Consider the following 14,421-nt stretch of genomic DNA (forward strand, 5'->3'; position numbering starts at 1 on the left):
ATCAGGTATTATTAAAATGTCAAACTCATTCTATGGGGTCGTATTTTAATTCCATATAGGCGAACATTGCGGCTTTTGGTGATTGTGAAAAGAAAGCGTCAAGAAAAAGAATAAAAGCTATTGCTGACCAAATGGAAGAGGACTCGTGGATGTACTAACTATGTTATGTGTGTGTGTGGGTGTGTCTCTGTTCACTTATAAATTATCTATATTATCTATTATCTGGTTGTGAACAAAAAATTAATAATAATTACTGATTTCACATGTTTGACATTTCGTGTCTACGTATAATTGGATAATTGACAAAGAATTTTGGTATTAGGTTTTGTAACAGAAAATGTTGCAGCTAAGATGAAGCTTTCTAGCTAGCTAAGAGGTGTCTATGTGTATCAGAGAAATCCAAAGAAATCATAGTATTGCTACCACTGAGTTATTACCTATCAGAGAGAGTACCAATCGCCGAATATCTGTGCGTACGTACAGAGAGCTAGAGACTAAACTGAGCTAAGAAGTGAGTTGAGTTGCAGGTGTAGCTAGCTACTGCATGAGCTACTAAACTAACTGTATGTATTCAATAGTGCTAATGGCTGTAATCTGAACCACTAACGTGATGGTATTATTTGTGGCTAGATTGGCTGTTTGAGCTTATAGCTTTGTTTATTAAAATAGAGACGAGGCTAGGCTAGGCTGTGAGTAGTTGATTTTGCATCCATGCATTCAAGATTGCTTGTACTGCAATGCACCCACTAGCTAGCTGCACACTGCATTGCATGCGTACAAGAACATTAATATGGTGGGTCAGTATTGTAGCATTGTTGCATGGTGTTTCCAAGGTGGATTGATTCAATGTGTTAATGTGACATCAAAGTAAGGTGTATGATTCTAGTGTGTTCATTGGTATTAATATGAATCATTTGCATTGTTCTAGGGAAATAATTATGATAATGGTGATTATGTTCGCATGTTAGATCGTGCCATGTTGACACTAACTATAGGCTAGGCTGTGCTCAGAAACATGGCTCTTAGACTAGCGCTATAGTACTAGTGAGTAGGTTGTCGCCTTTGTCTGAAAACACGGTGACAAACTTCCGCTCACTCACGTTATGCATACCACAAACCATGTTCACATTCTGCATACATAACAACACTCTGTTAGTGGGATTGCTCTCCCATGTTGCGTACACATTTCTGGCATTTTCCTTGAGTTCCTAAGTCAGTTAGCCGTAGAGATAGTCATGTACAACTAGTTACCAGTTCTCGGTTCACTGCTACTATTTCTCGTGCTCTAGGCTGCCTATCATGGAACTAATGATGAGAAGAGCGGCTCAGGTCCACAACAGAGGAGGGTCACAGAGCCCCAGGGTTGAGTACTTGGAACAGACAGCCCATTCCGTTGAAGTACGGAGAGAGATGACTGAGAAAGGAGACTTAGGGAGCTATGGATTCATCCTGGTCCAAGAGAGACCTCCCATTGTGGGCACCATTGTACCAGGTAAGCAATGACTGGGTCATGTGGAATGCTTTAGTCTGCATAGTTGATTGTGTGTGTGCAATTCTCCCTAAATTGCAATGAGCTAAGCTAGCCATGAAAGGTTTTGTATTAAGCTTGTGTGAATGGAGACAATTACTACGTTAGGTGTTCCTTGAATCAACACTTTGAGTGCTGAGTGCATTTGGGATGCTGTGTTCATGTTTCACTTGCCCTTTCCATTCCTGTAACCCGTGTGTACTGTAGTGACCGTTTTATGGTCAGCTTTGCAGTGCACACTCCTTTTGTGGCAAGACCATCTAGAACTTTGCGTTTAGTTGATTAGACCACTTGTTCCTTGTTAGGAGTCCATTTCTCTGCAGCTCTTCTTGTAGCCACAACAGAGCGTGCATTCTTGTGGCTTTATAGCAACTGCTCCTATAATAGGATTTATGTGCACATCAAAGGATTTGAGTAAAAATGGTCATCCCTTGATTAGATTTACAGTTCCACTGTGGCACTTCAAAGGACTTGTGGTTTGCATTGCATATAAGTACTGAGTATATAATCAGGGACTCCAAGAGGCATATATACCATTGCTTTGATGTGGTTGTTTACCTACTTGTAGCTGGCAGGATATGATAATAACTTCTTTATTAGTGGGTAATGTCTTAACTAGCTGCCAAGCTTGTACTGAAACATAGGGTTTGATCAGTTAGTATTATTTTCAGCAGCACTTTAGTGTTTATGGGTGTGTATATTGAGCAATTAAAATGTAGTGCCTAGAGAATTCTTGTCTTGTATGTTTTTTGCACGTGACATATGCCATACCATTGTAGGGTGTTGGTACTCAGCAATGGGCCATTAAGCACTTACCACATACCCCCCTGCTTGAGTGGCTTGGGAAAGCTGTACACCAGAGTGGTGTTGGGTGTTATAGCATCATATAGCTCCGGCCCACTCAACTATAGCCTCTGTGTGTGTGTGTGTGTGTATGTGTGCAGTGTTTGTGTGTATGGAGTGTTTGTTATTGGCCACTGCATATATTCTATAGGTAAAGGTAAAGAGTACATTCTTTATTATGTATGTGTGCATTCTGAATGATGTGTGGGCTACTGTATTGGTAGCTATGAAAGGACAGACAAGATAAACAATTTTCTGCTTTGAAGTTGAACCTTATCACTTCACTGTTACACCACAAATGTAGCGTAACAAGCTGAATACATTATCATATGTTATGTTACCCCCCCCCCTTCCAGGTGGCCCCGCTGACAGAGCTGGTCTCAAAAAGAATGAAGTGGTCGTCGCAGTCAACAACAATGACATTACAAACTTTTCCCATCAAGATGTCGTCGGTCTGATAGCCAACAACCCTAGTCCCGGTATCTGGCTGACCGTCTGTGAGCCTGTTGAAGCACCTCGAATGAATGTCCGCCATTACGACACTCCCCCTCAAGCTCCATCATTTGGCCGAGTGTCTAGTCTGGGCACGCTCTCCATGAGTCAGAGCACACCCATGATCAATAGAGGTAACTTCTCCGAGCCTCGAAGGATCTATGCGAACGATGACTCCCCCCCTCCGAGGTATTCTGAAACCCCCATGAACCAGCCGCGTGTCATGAACAAATCTCCACACTCAGTGACAGCATCTTCCATCAATGTGTCCCCGCTAACGCACGTGTACAAGTCAAATGGTTTGAGCAGCAGCGACCAAAGCTTCCCCCAGCGCATCTCCTCCCCCACACCTTCCCCCAGTGCTTTCACAAGTGCCAATGTCCTCGTGCTATACATAGGAGCGGTCGAGATTCCCCTGACCTGGAGAGTACGAGAACTAAGCTCAAGATGCTTGCAAGAGTGCACACGACAATTGCTGAGTCAGCGACAAGAGTTCCTCGAAGTTTTCCTCGAAGTGAATTTGAAATCGCTTAAAGTTTTGAAAGTCGATCAAATGCCGTTGTTTGTTCATCCCAGAGAGGAACTGTTCTATTGTGGAGTTTGCACAAACGATGAGCAATACTTTGGTGTGGTCACCAAGAAGGAACAGAAAGGGAGCAGAAAGGGCAACCAGAGCAATGGCCAACAACCCAGGGCTCACATGTGCCATGTCTTCAAAGTCATGCAGTCAAAGAGCGTGCTCGTCCTTAAAACAGGAGACCAAAAATCCAATCAAAAAAGCAAAACAATTCCAATGACTACAGTCAAGCCCAAGACCATTCCAATCGTGTCTTGTGTAACCATCATCAATGCTCTACAAGGCCTCTTCACCTCCAACGATCTAGGCGGTAGCAAGTTATTCTCTGAGTCATCTTCTCTTCGTGGCAGTACTTCTGATCAGAGCCTCAAAGTTGGCCCAAGTCTCTCTTCTTTCAGTTCTGGAGGCAGCAGCAGTGAGAGCATATCAAGCCATGACAAGTTGAAAACGAAATTAGATGTTGTTGATTTGCGGCCAGCGGCTTTCTCCCCGAAATCACGCTCACTCCTCACCCAGTCTCTGCCAACGTCTAACCCAAACATGTACGTCGCCCCCCCTCAACATTCACGCACATTCAGTAAAGAAGAGTTCCTCCCAGCCCCTGTGACTAACTCCCCCTTGATTAACCAAAGACGAAATAGTTCGCAACACACTCGCTCTTTCAGTAAAGAGGACTTCCCCCTAGCCTCTGTGGCTACCCCGGCCTTTATTAACCAACGACGAAACAGTAGTGCTGGAAGCTGGTACACTGCTGACTCACCTAAAGAGAATCACCATTCAAGAGAAAACAGTTGGGAGTCAAAAGACAGACCCACCTCAGGAAACTATGAAAAGTACACAGTCCATGTGCCCCAAACACAGTACACAACGAGTGGGTCCTCTGGAGGGAGGACCAGTGGTGGCTCTGGAAAGCAGAATTTCGGAACTCAGGGCTTTGATCATCTCTCAAGAAAAGTTTCTGATGATAGCAGTATATCATTAAGTCTCTCTGACCCTCGGGACAGCCCCACAAAACTCGGATTCAAGTCTCGAAGTCGGTCTGGATCTCCCAGTCCCCCTCAAAGCCTCAGCTACTCGTCAGGCAGTGGTTCCCCTACTCCATTGAGAAGACAACGCTCCCCAAGCCCTGGCCCTGTACCTCATGCTCCTCGCTATCATACCCCGGCTGTTTCCAAGCTGTCGTCAGGCCTAGCATTGGAGAGCTCACGATCAAGGCTCTACCGACCTGTCAGTCCAGTGGGATCTTATCGAGGCTCCAGGATGCCTCTTAAGAGACAGGTGAGTTGCGGCACTATACTCGTGCTCGTGTAAATGTAGAATTCCTTTAATTAGAGCGTTGAATGTAGCCATGAACATATAATTGTCGTGCGTAATAAGTGTGTGTGATGCTAATACCTGAACCTCGTCATATGTAGCTATGACAAGAATGCGCTCTGTCAATACGCACTTCCCTTTTCAATCAAGAGCATTATCGTGTTATCTGCATATGTGTCGCTAATGTCATATCATGTTGCTAGGCTCTGTGATAGCTAAGGGCTATTGTTCTCACCACTGTCTTACAGATAAGCTGTGTTTTGTTACTGTATTGGTATATCCATAGCTACATGTGTTCGTATCTGGTGGGTGTTGCGTGGGTGTATGTACCAGCCTTGTGTACCCTAATACAGTGTCTGCAACATGTACATGTACAGCTTTAATATGCTTTGATAGACATTGTATATTAGGAGGTGAAGGCGATGTGTTGTTTGTTAATTCCCTTATAATTATGCCTCGAGGCGATTAATCTTATAAGCTGTATAGTGTCTGCTATAATATTTGCTGTGCCTGGTCTCGAACCATTGATGGCTCACGTCCTTAAGTGTGAAACCCATCAGCTGCATATTAACATTCCTGTCTATTCTGTCTATTCTGGCTCACCTTGGTGACGACCTTGACTGCCATTGAAAGCTGGCTCTATAGCTATTCAAAATAGTTGTCTTGTCTTTCCTCTCGAATGATAATGATCCTACTAAGAAACTATTGCTGTTGACTGTTGTTCGATCAACAAAGGCCCACGTAGTTTGAACCGTGTGTACAGACCGAGAAATAGTTTTAAATTACCAAATTGATGTTATCAGTACCCCCCTAAGTCAGGAATGCATAGGAATGATAACTCTAGGGTATCCGACCTTACTGTTTGGTGAGCGACCTATCAAATTGCAGTCCTTGCTTATGTAGTCACATCTAGTGTGTTTGCGTCCGCTTGCATTCTACCTCAGGCAAATTTGAGATAGTCAAAACTAATTGTGTTATGGTCTATTGAGATCTGTGTAGGATAAGTTGTTTGATTAATAGCCATAGCGATTTTGGAACAGGCATGCTGTGGGAGCCATACACCCACACTATAATATAACAATGGTAGGAACCTAGGGTTGTCATATCCTTACCTATTTCCAATCATCAGTGCTTTTCTGTGAACTCTCACCCACACTGTCAGCTGTGTGTATAGCCAATGATTTCCTGTCATGATTCCCTTGCTGACCATTTGTTGGTACAAGATACTTTACACTACAAAGCTTAGTGCAAGGGTCAGGGGAAATGGAAGTGTTGGTTTGAAGCTTATAAAGCCCTGTTAGGAGAAGCTAGTTAGTTTGGGCTGTTTTACTCAAGATTGAAACTGAGTATATAATGGAATTTTTCGTTTACTTCAAGGTTTGTATATAATGTGTGTACTGTGTTTGCAATGTATTGACCCAACTTATTTTTATCCTCTCCAGGGATCTGATAGCTCGATAATGGAAGCTCACGGTGAGTTCAAAAAATATGTTACGCAATGTGTGTGTGTGTAGCTTCTCCACATTTTTTTAATTATATGGTTACCAAGGGAAAACTGTTACTGTTGGGAACCAGTTATTAGGACTTCTGTGTGTGTAATGTTAAAATTCCAAGCACTTGGCATGTGTATAATGGTATGTGTGTAGATCCTTAGTTATTGGAAAAAATGCCTTGGCTAGTGTTCAGGTATTTCATTGACGCTCGTGTCTTTGTACAGCATCTTTAGGTCAGCAAAACAAATTGTGAATCTTATTAAAGAGTGTCCCAAGATGTGGTGTTTTGGGTTATTCATTCGTGTTTATGGTTATTTATGAGTTGTATTAATGATATTCATATCCGAGCCTGTAAAGTGGGTGTTGGAGTGGAGTGTCACACGATGAATATGACAAATGTAAACAATAAAGACGTGTAATTAGTCACCAGGTGTGGGGGTGCTTGAACTGTTAATGACCCAAGATTAGAATATCATTACCGTGTGCACACACCCCCACACACACACTCACCCACACCCCCCCCCCCCACACACACACACACACACACACACACACACACACACACACACACACACACACACACACACACACACACATACACACACACAGATTATTCGTACCGTACGTCCATGCCACAGAAGAACACAGCACTGACTTCAAGCTTTGGTAGTGTTGCTACTCTCACCACTATAGCTGACGAGGAGGTCAATGATCCAGACGAGTGTGGTCGTGTTGGAGGCTGGGTGGCCTCCTTTGACAAGCTCCTTGAGGACCCCATGGGAGTGCAGTGTCTGCTGGTGAGCTGGTAGTATGGGGAGGGGGTATTTTAAGTACTTGGGAGCTAGTCTTACACTGTTATGGTTACCTGTCAGCATTATGACTATTATGCTGTATTTGTCGCTGTGTTGTTACACAGTGTGTTCAATGGAGCATACTGATAACTTCCCCTAGAGCAGCAGTGAGCGTGTGTGTGTGTGTGTCCTCAGCGTCTCCTTATAGTAAACAAGATTAGTTACTTGAACTTGTTAGGTCGACCCAATTTGGACGAGCTGATTGTTTAACCTGACAACATTGAATTAGCGTTACATTGTTGTGTTATTGTTATTTCTAGCGCGTGTTATTCGCCCAGTGAAGCCCACAATGAGCTAGCCCTTGGAGACAGCATACCTGGACCTTAATCATATTTGTAGGCTTGTTTATACACGACCGGAGACAGTAGAAGGTCTCAACTATTCGTGTTTCTAAATTATGTACAAGGAGGCTCAATTCTTATCATTAATTTCTACAGGTTTTAGATTCCCCTCGTGTCTTTGTATGCGAGTTATTTAGGTTGCCATGAGAGATACTTCACTTAGCTATCATGTGTTTTGATAGTGTCTGTGTGTGTGTGTATGATAAATGCATGACATTCCAAATTTATGTCTGAAGTCATTTGCTGTTGCCTTAGAAACATCGTCAAGATTGCGTACTATTAAAGCCAGTAGTTTTTATGCAGCTGTACAAATTCTCCTTCCTGCAGTTCTAGGACCTGTGTAATATGGTAGGCCTTCAGACACAATAGACGGTGTGTTCAGTCTGTCTGAATCTGAAACTGTCTTCTTTCTTAGAAATTATGTCCCCCTCCCTTTCATAGGCTCTTTGATGTGGTCAATGAGTTAATTTAGTGCCCAATTCTGGTATGATTAGCAGATGCAAGTTATGGTCCATTATGAAAGATGGTGTGTGTGATTGTTGACACACGCTTCATTAACACTTTCCATTGCATGTTTCTGAGTTCCCTAATGTTGCTGGGTTTACTGTCGGCCATTATCTAATGTACCCTAATACCGGCGACACACACACAGTAAATATCTCAAGGTCAATTGCATTTTGTGTACAGTAAAACAGGTGTGATACTTGATCCAGCAATGTAGACATACTCAGACTGACCTAACAATGGTGATCATTTATTACATGTATTGTTACTGTAATTACAAGTGGATGTTTTGTGTACTGCCTGAGGGCACAAAGCTGAGTGCATATTGGAAGGACTCTATATATATAATAGACTAAGTGCATATGCCCACATCTGGTGTTGTGCTTGGTGATGGTTTCCCTGTCAGTCATCAACAATGGGGGAGAGATGTGCTCTGTTAGTGGAACACAAGACTATAGTGTCTCTTCCCTTTGATGTACCAGACAATCCTTGGATCCTTCTTTTAGGAGTACCATATACTTTGAAGTATATGGGACATCTTTATAGCCATACTTGTGGTATGATGTACCGCTTCATGCAAACTAGGTGTTGTCCCAGTGTGTGCACTAAAGGAACTTGTTTGTGGTTGGCTGTTTACGTGTGGTATGTAGATTATGTACATGATGTAATGTATTGGGCATGTAGCGTGGAGAGGTGTTTATCTCTGTCCATGATCTTAGGGGTAGTTATCATGACTGCTATTTTGGAGCACATTCTAATTTGTTTTCACAACATGGCTAATTATTGAAGCCTATATATATTGGTGTAGCAATTTCCTCTTGCGTTCTTTGCATGCATGACTAGCATATGTGCTTACCAAGGCAGAAAATGGACTGGATTTAATTAGTAACTAAGTGCCAATGTCAGAATGTGTTGAGGGCTGATGGTAACACAGTGGGCTTGTTTCTATGGGATCTGTATCAGCTGCATCTTAGTGTGGCCAGCTGCCAGTAATTAGTGGTCGCCTCAGGTTGTACTGTGGATAGTTTACTACCTCATTACACGTGTGCACACTTAGAAATGATACACTCATAATTATTCACAAACTGTTTCTAATTGCAGCACTTTCTAGAGAAGATCCATTGTGAAGAGAACATCTTATTCTGGAGAGAGGCACAGGTCTTGAAACAGAACGCTCCACAAGCCTCAAATGTAAGTTAGTCTGTATGTACCCATATCACACACATATCACATATCACACACACATATCACACACATATCACACACCACTCGTCCGGTTTTCTGAGAAACAATTACCATCTCATTAATTATAATTATAACATTACTCACAATCTGTACACAAACTACACCCCACCCCACACAGTACCTGGAGGCAGTAAAGAAGATCTACGACCAGTACCTCTCCGCCACTTCCCCCTCCACTGTCAACGTGGACGACAGAGTGCTCAAGGCAGTCGAGTCACGCCTCGCCAACCCTCCCCTCAACATATTCAATGAAGCCCAGGAACAGGTACGAAAATAAATGGCTAGCTATCTTTAGGGTCACGTAATTTAAGAATGGATTATCCAATTCCTAAAGCAAAACTGACCTTCTGTAGCTCTCAGTGAGCTTTTTCATGTGGTTAATTAATATATCTGTTGCATTCTAAAATTCATTGAGTGCTAGATAATGTTTTCAGTGCTGGTTATGCATTGTCCTATAAGCATAGCCCATAACCTTACATCATGGTGTTTTCATATGCTCAAAGGGACTAGAATGGTAACCAGACAAAGTTGATGTGCAAACAAGAATGCAGTTTTTCACCCCGTGGCAGTGTTGCTATAGTGATATCAAGTAGCCTACCCTTTAATGGTGCTGTGTGTGTATTCACGGCTAGTGTCAAGCACAGCTGCTAACTTACTAATCACTCATTAAGAATTTATTTCGTAAACTAGAGGACATGAAGAATTTTTCACATCTTTGAAGTATAGCTGTATTAATTGTAGCCAAAATTTAATGGCTATCAATCTCAAGTAGAATTCCTGGCGCACACATTTTAACCTTAAATGCACTGTGATGAATTAGGTGTGTTTGTTTCTTTAGATCTATCGCCTCATGAAGATGGACTGTTATCCTCGCTTCAAGAAGTCAGAGATTGTTAAGCAGTGTCTGATAGCTGAGATGGAGGGGAAACCCCTACCAATTGACCCCACCCCTCACGAGAAGGCAACAGAGAGTCAACAGTTTAATGGCATCTGGAAAAAACAAAGAGTAAGAAAGACACACACACTCATTGCTCTGTACGTAACAGTAGCTATGTAAGGAGAGCTTTGACCACGCTCTTTATATGTACAGTACATGAGTGGCTAGACTACACACAAGAACCAGGTCATGAAAACTCTTACACATAGAGACAATTTGAAGGCTGCCCTCGCCCTATAAATATTATACATGTGATTTGATTATTGATGACTGCTCATTATTGCTTCTCCAGGAGCGCGGTTTTTATCGGTCGTTCTTCAACAAGATTGGTCGTAAGGTACACCAAGAGCAGCAGCCCTCAGCCGTCGAGCCTGTGTGGGGTGTGGCCGTCCCGGACAAGTCACCTGACTCTGGCAAGAAGAAGAAGAAAGGTACGTGTTGTGTATGTAACTATAGTCTACCATTTTGGGTTGTGTTTAGTGTTTAGTTAGCTTAATCAGTTGTTATAAACTCATGCTTGCTTTGAGAGACAAATTTGGATTTGGATGAGGTGGGTTAGTGGTAGTGGGGGGTATTAGACTGTGGGGGGTAACTGGTAAACAAGTTATTGTAGGGAATCTGTGTCATGCACAACTAACTGTTGTGATAGTGTGTATATCTCCTACTGCTTTTTGTAGACAAAGTAGACGCTCACACACACACACACACACACACACACACTAACCCCTCCCACCCACCCACCACACACACACAGACTCTCAGAGGAGGTCCACGGGCAAGGACAGTGTTTCCAAGGCCTCTGATGGACGGGCCAAAAAGTCCAATCCCGACAATGGAGCAGCTGAGGATGTGCGGCCGGAAGATGTGAGTAGATCTTGACCCGATATTATATGCAGTATATATAGCATGTGTATGCATTACCTGACTGCGTGTGGTCCCTCTGCAGCACTTGGATATATTCCAGACCCACAAGAGGAACGTATTCGAGGTGAACCTGCCCAACAAAGTCACCAAGATCATGCAAGTGCCAGACAGAGGCACTGTTAGGGACGCTATACAACCAGTCCTCAAGAAGTACGGCTACAGCTTTGACATCATGGAATTGAGATTTGCCCAGAATTTCAGAGTAAGCTTTGCAATAATTCGTTTGACTGGTTTCCCGGTAAATATCTAAGTAATGAATGTACAGTAGCTATGGATTAATCCGGTCATGTTTCAGTATGTGGTTCGTGTAGCTTTGTTTAGGCACATTAATTTTCCCAAACCCTCCCCCAGTTGAACTCTGTAAGATAAGGAATTGCAGCTGTGTCACATAATCACATCACAACTTGCTAGTATTCATCGTAATTATGTAGTCATAATAATTATTAATCTTGTTGTTGTACATGTCTTACTATCGTGCGTTGTTTTGTATGATATTTTTTACTTTTTCTCTTTCTTGTTCTACAGTCTGTCAATTTGGATCTTTCAGCGGAGATTTTGATTGGACAGCACATTCTTGTCGCCAAGTCAAAGAACACCTTCATGTGAGGCTCTTGTAATTACACTCAATTTGTGCCTACCTTTTTCGTCTAGTTATTGCATTCCAATTTTGTGGGAAATAGTGCACCAATCATCACTCCACTTGTATGACAAAAAAATCATTGATGAGCATTTTCAGAAATCAGCTGCATTACCCAAAAAGCATGCACACACACACACACACACACACACACACACACACACACACACACACACACACACACACACACACAAAGTTTTGAGAAATCTATAGTTCCCAGGCATTACCCAGACCACACCCACACACACGTACAGTGCTGCGTTCCCTGACCAGCTGGACAAGATCTTGCCTGCTGATGGCTCCAAAACTGTTGGAGAACTTTTTGTGAGAGTCTTAAAAGAAATGGACAAACTTCAAAACTTTCAGATATACTGTGAGGGTTCTCGAGTGCCCCTAGAGTTAAGTGTGGACACGTCCGTGCTGGTGGGACAGAGGGTCATTGTCAAGTACCTACCAGGACCTTGTAAGTGGGTGTGGGGTGGTCGTTTGGTAATGGTTGACGTTTACTCAGTCGTGTGTACGTGCTTGTGAGATCTAATGTTTGTGCTATGTGATGTCACTGTGTGTGATGTGTGTGCTTTGTGATGTGTGCGCTAGCTATGTGATGTGTGTGTTTGTCACTGCGTGTGTGCATATGCTTGATGATTGCGTGTTTATGGTTGGGATATCCTGGTAGCATTGATGAACATGTTTGTACTTTGTCACAAATAGATTATCTCTGTCCATGGGACATTCTAGACTTTGGTCTGCTACTTTGTAGATTCTTATATATGGCAGTGAATTGATGTGTAAAGGCATCCTAGGAATCTACCCTTGAAGTGATTCATAATGTCGTGCTGTTTGGCATTAGAGAACTAGTTGCCTACAATGTGTTGTGCATGTACAGTTTCTACTGTGGCTTTTATTGGGGCAATCCTTCCTCTGCAGGCACGTTCCAACCCCCCCTTGTCATCAAGCCCACTCTGGAGGCTAGCAGCTCTAAGAACGACTTAGAAGGCATGGATGGTAAGTCAACCAACTGCTAGTAATACACCTCTATAGCTTGTCTATGAAATCATCAACCCAAGTTGTGTACTTGCACGTTGTATTGCGTTAATTAACTATCCTTTCTCTGGTCTCCCCATCACACAACAGATCTCTTCTCAAAGATAGCCCAGCTTCAGTCAGACACACTATCAGATCAACGCACGTCGCCCACCCCCCACACGACCCCTGAACCCGGCGGACATAGCCCGCTCTCTTCAGGGAATAGCTCTCGTGCCAGGTCATCAGAGGACCTCCTCGATGGCTCCCCTGGCTCAAGAAGACGAACTGCTAGTACTGGAAAACGCTCCAACGGACATGATCACAAGATGCTGACAGTGAGCAAGTCTATTGGCATGCTGCATCACGGATCGGAGCGACATCACCATAGAGACGAGCGACATCACCATAGAGACGAGAGCCATCGTGGGAGCTCGTCCAGAACACAATTCAAGCGTGTACAAAGTGGGTCTTCAATTTCAAGCTCTCAGAGGTCCATTCACGTTCCAATGAACCGCTCTGTTTCTCCACCAGCTAGTATCGGATACGATGAGGGAAGACGTACTTCCCCTCCTCCACCCACATCCAAACCACCACCCCTTCCGAGAGAAGTTAAGAGATTGAATAGAGGCAATCAGAATCCTCGTTGGCCGGCTAATGCCAAGACTGACTCTGTGTCTAGTGACGACTCTGATCACAGTCGCAGTGATCGGCATCGTAGCTCACGACCAGCTAACGATTCTGACCCCAGGCATCGTCAAGCAAAATCTAACAGCACGTCTGATCATATCTACGAGAACAGGAAAGCCGACGCACCACAGTACTTCCCACAAGCACACCCCAATCATGTCGATGGCCCAGTGTACGTGAATGGTAGTCAAGAGAGAGCAAAGTCATATGCTAGAAATAGGCCGGTTAATCTGTCCAGTCTGTCCAAGGAAAGGAACCCACGGCCGAGCATGATGCCCTCTCCCCCACGAGATGACCACCCTCTGGATAATGTGGTCAACGACGCCGCGCATTCTCAACGAAAACCTGCTCATCCGGGACAAAAGAAGCACATACAACCCACCAACTTGTCGAGTTATCCCTGGCATCAAGCGCATGCACGAAAGCAGCCTGGTGCAGGCAATCTCACGTCGTCTAGAAGAAGAAAAGACTTGACTGAAAACTCAGAACTGATTCAACGTGGGAATGACATTATTAAAAAGGACATGGACGACTTCCATTCCCATTCTGATCTATCGTCTACGCACTCCAGTGGTAAGGCTCCTCCTCTCTCCCCCTCCACACACACACTCACGTTACCTGAAGAATCTGGATGCGAAACATTTGTTTGATTTGATCGTACGCACGTGCGTGCATGTCCATTTTTTGAAATCATTAATTTTTCTTTTTTCTACACTGACTATTCGTATCACTGGCAATTTCATACACGATATGTTGTTTTGTTGTTTTGTACATGTATAGATCATTTCACAAGTATAGCCAATCATTCTGTACTTGGATGGACACTCACACTCCTAGCAACTGTTTTTTTTTTTTTTACCATGATTGTTTTTCTTTTATGCCTGTAGATTTAAAAAGTGATCATCCCTGGTCATGTGTTTATTGATCAGAATTATTTATACTTGTCTAATACATGTTTCATTTTAACTCAAATTAATGTGATGACAAAGTTGAATAGGTATTATTATAAACACTGGATTATA

General features: G+C 43.2%; 1 protein-coding gene across 1 annotated transcript; it reads left to right on the plus strand.

Annotated features, from left to right (window-relative positions):
* Nucleotides 1-296: 296 nt before the first annotated feature.
* LOC135332275 (uncharacterized) lies at nucleotides 297-14,375 on the plus strand. Its single transcript, XM_064527653.1, has 15 exons — nucleotides 297-511; nucleotides 1,290-1,492; nucleotides 2,728-4,718; nucleotides 6,197-6,227; nucleotides 6,857-7,044; nucleotides 9,045-9,134; nucleotides 9,307-9,453; nucleotides 10,027-10,194; nucleotides 10,418-10,556; nucleotides 10,880-10,989; nucleotides 11,072-11,251; nucleotides 11,575-11,651; nucleotides 11,941-12,149; nucleotides 12,614-12,691; nucleotides 12,821-14,375. Exons 2-15 carry the CDS (start codon nucleotides 1,300-1,302, stop codon nucleotides 14,047-14,049), a joined length of 4,830 nt encoding a protein of 1,609 aa, XP_064383723.1. The 5' UTR covers nucleotides 297-511; nucleotides 1,290-1,299; the 3' UTR covers nucleotides 14,050-14,375.
* The last annotated feature ends 46 nt before the right edge of the window (nucleotides 14,376-14,421 follow it).

Source organism: Halichondria panicea, chromosome 2 (assembly GCF_963675165.1).
Source record: "Halichondria panicea chromosome 2, odHalPani1.1, whole genome shotgun sequence".
NCBI classification, from domain to species: domain Eukaryota; kingdom Metazoa; phylum Porifera; class Demospongiae; order Suberitida; family Halichondriidae; genus Halichondria; species Halichondria panicea.

What these genes read in the sequence shown, in the direction of transcription:
- LOC135332275 (XM_064527653.1), top strand. Translation starts at nt 1,300, where the DNA reads ATGGAACTAATGATGAGAAGAGCGGCTCAGGTCCACAACAGAGGAGGG. An exon ending in CTCGATAATGGAAGCTCACG is followed by an intron (nt 6,228 to 6,856) that starts GTGAGTTCAAAA and finishes ACACACACACAG; the next exon opens with ATTATTCGTACCGTACGTCC. An exon ending in TGGCAAGAAGAAGAAGAAAG is followed by an intron (nt 10,557 to 10,879) that starts GTACGTGTTGTG and finishes ACACACACACAG; the next exon opens with ACTCTCAGAGGAGGTCCACG.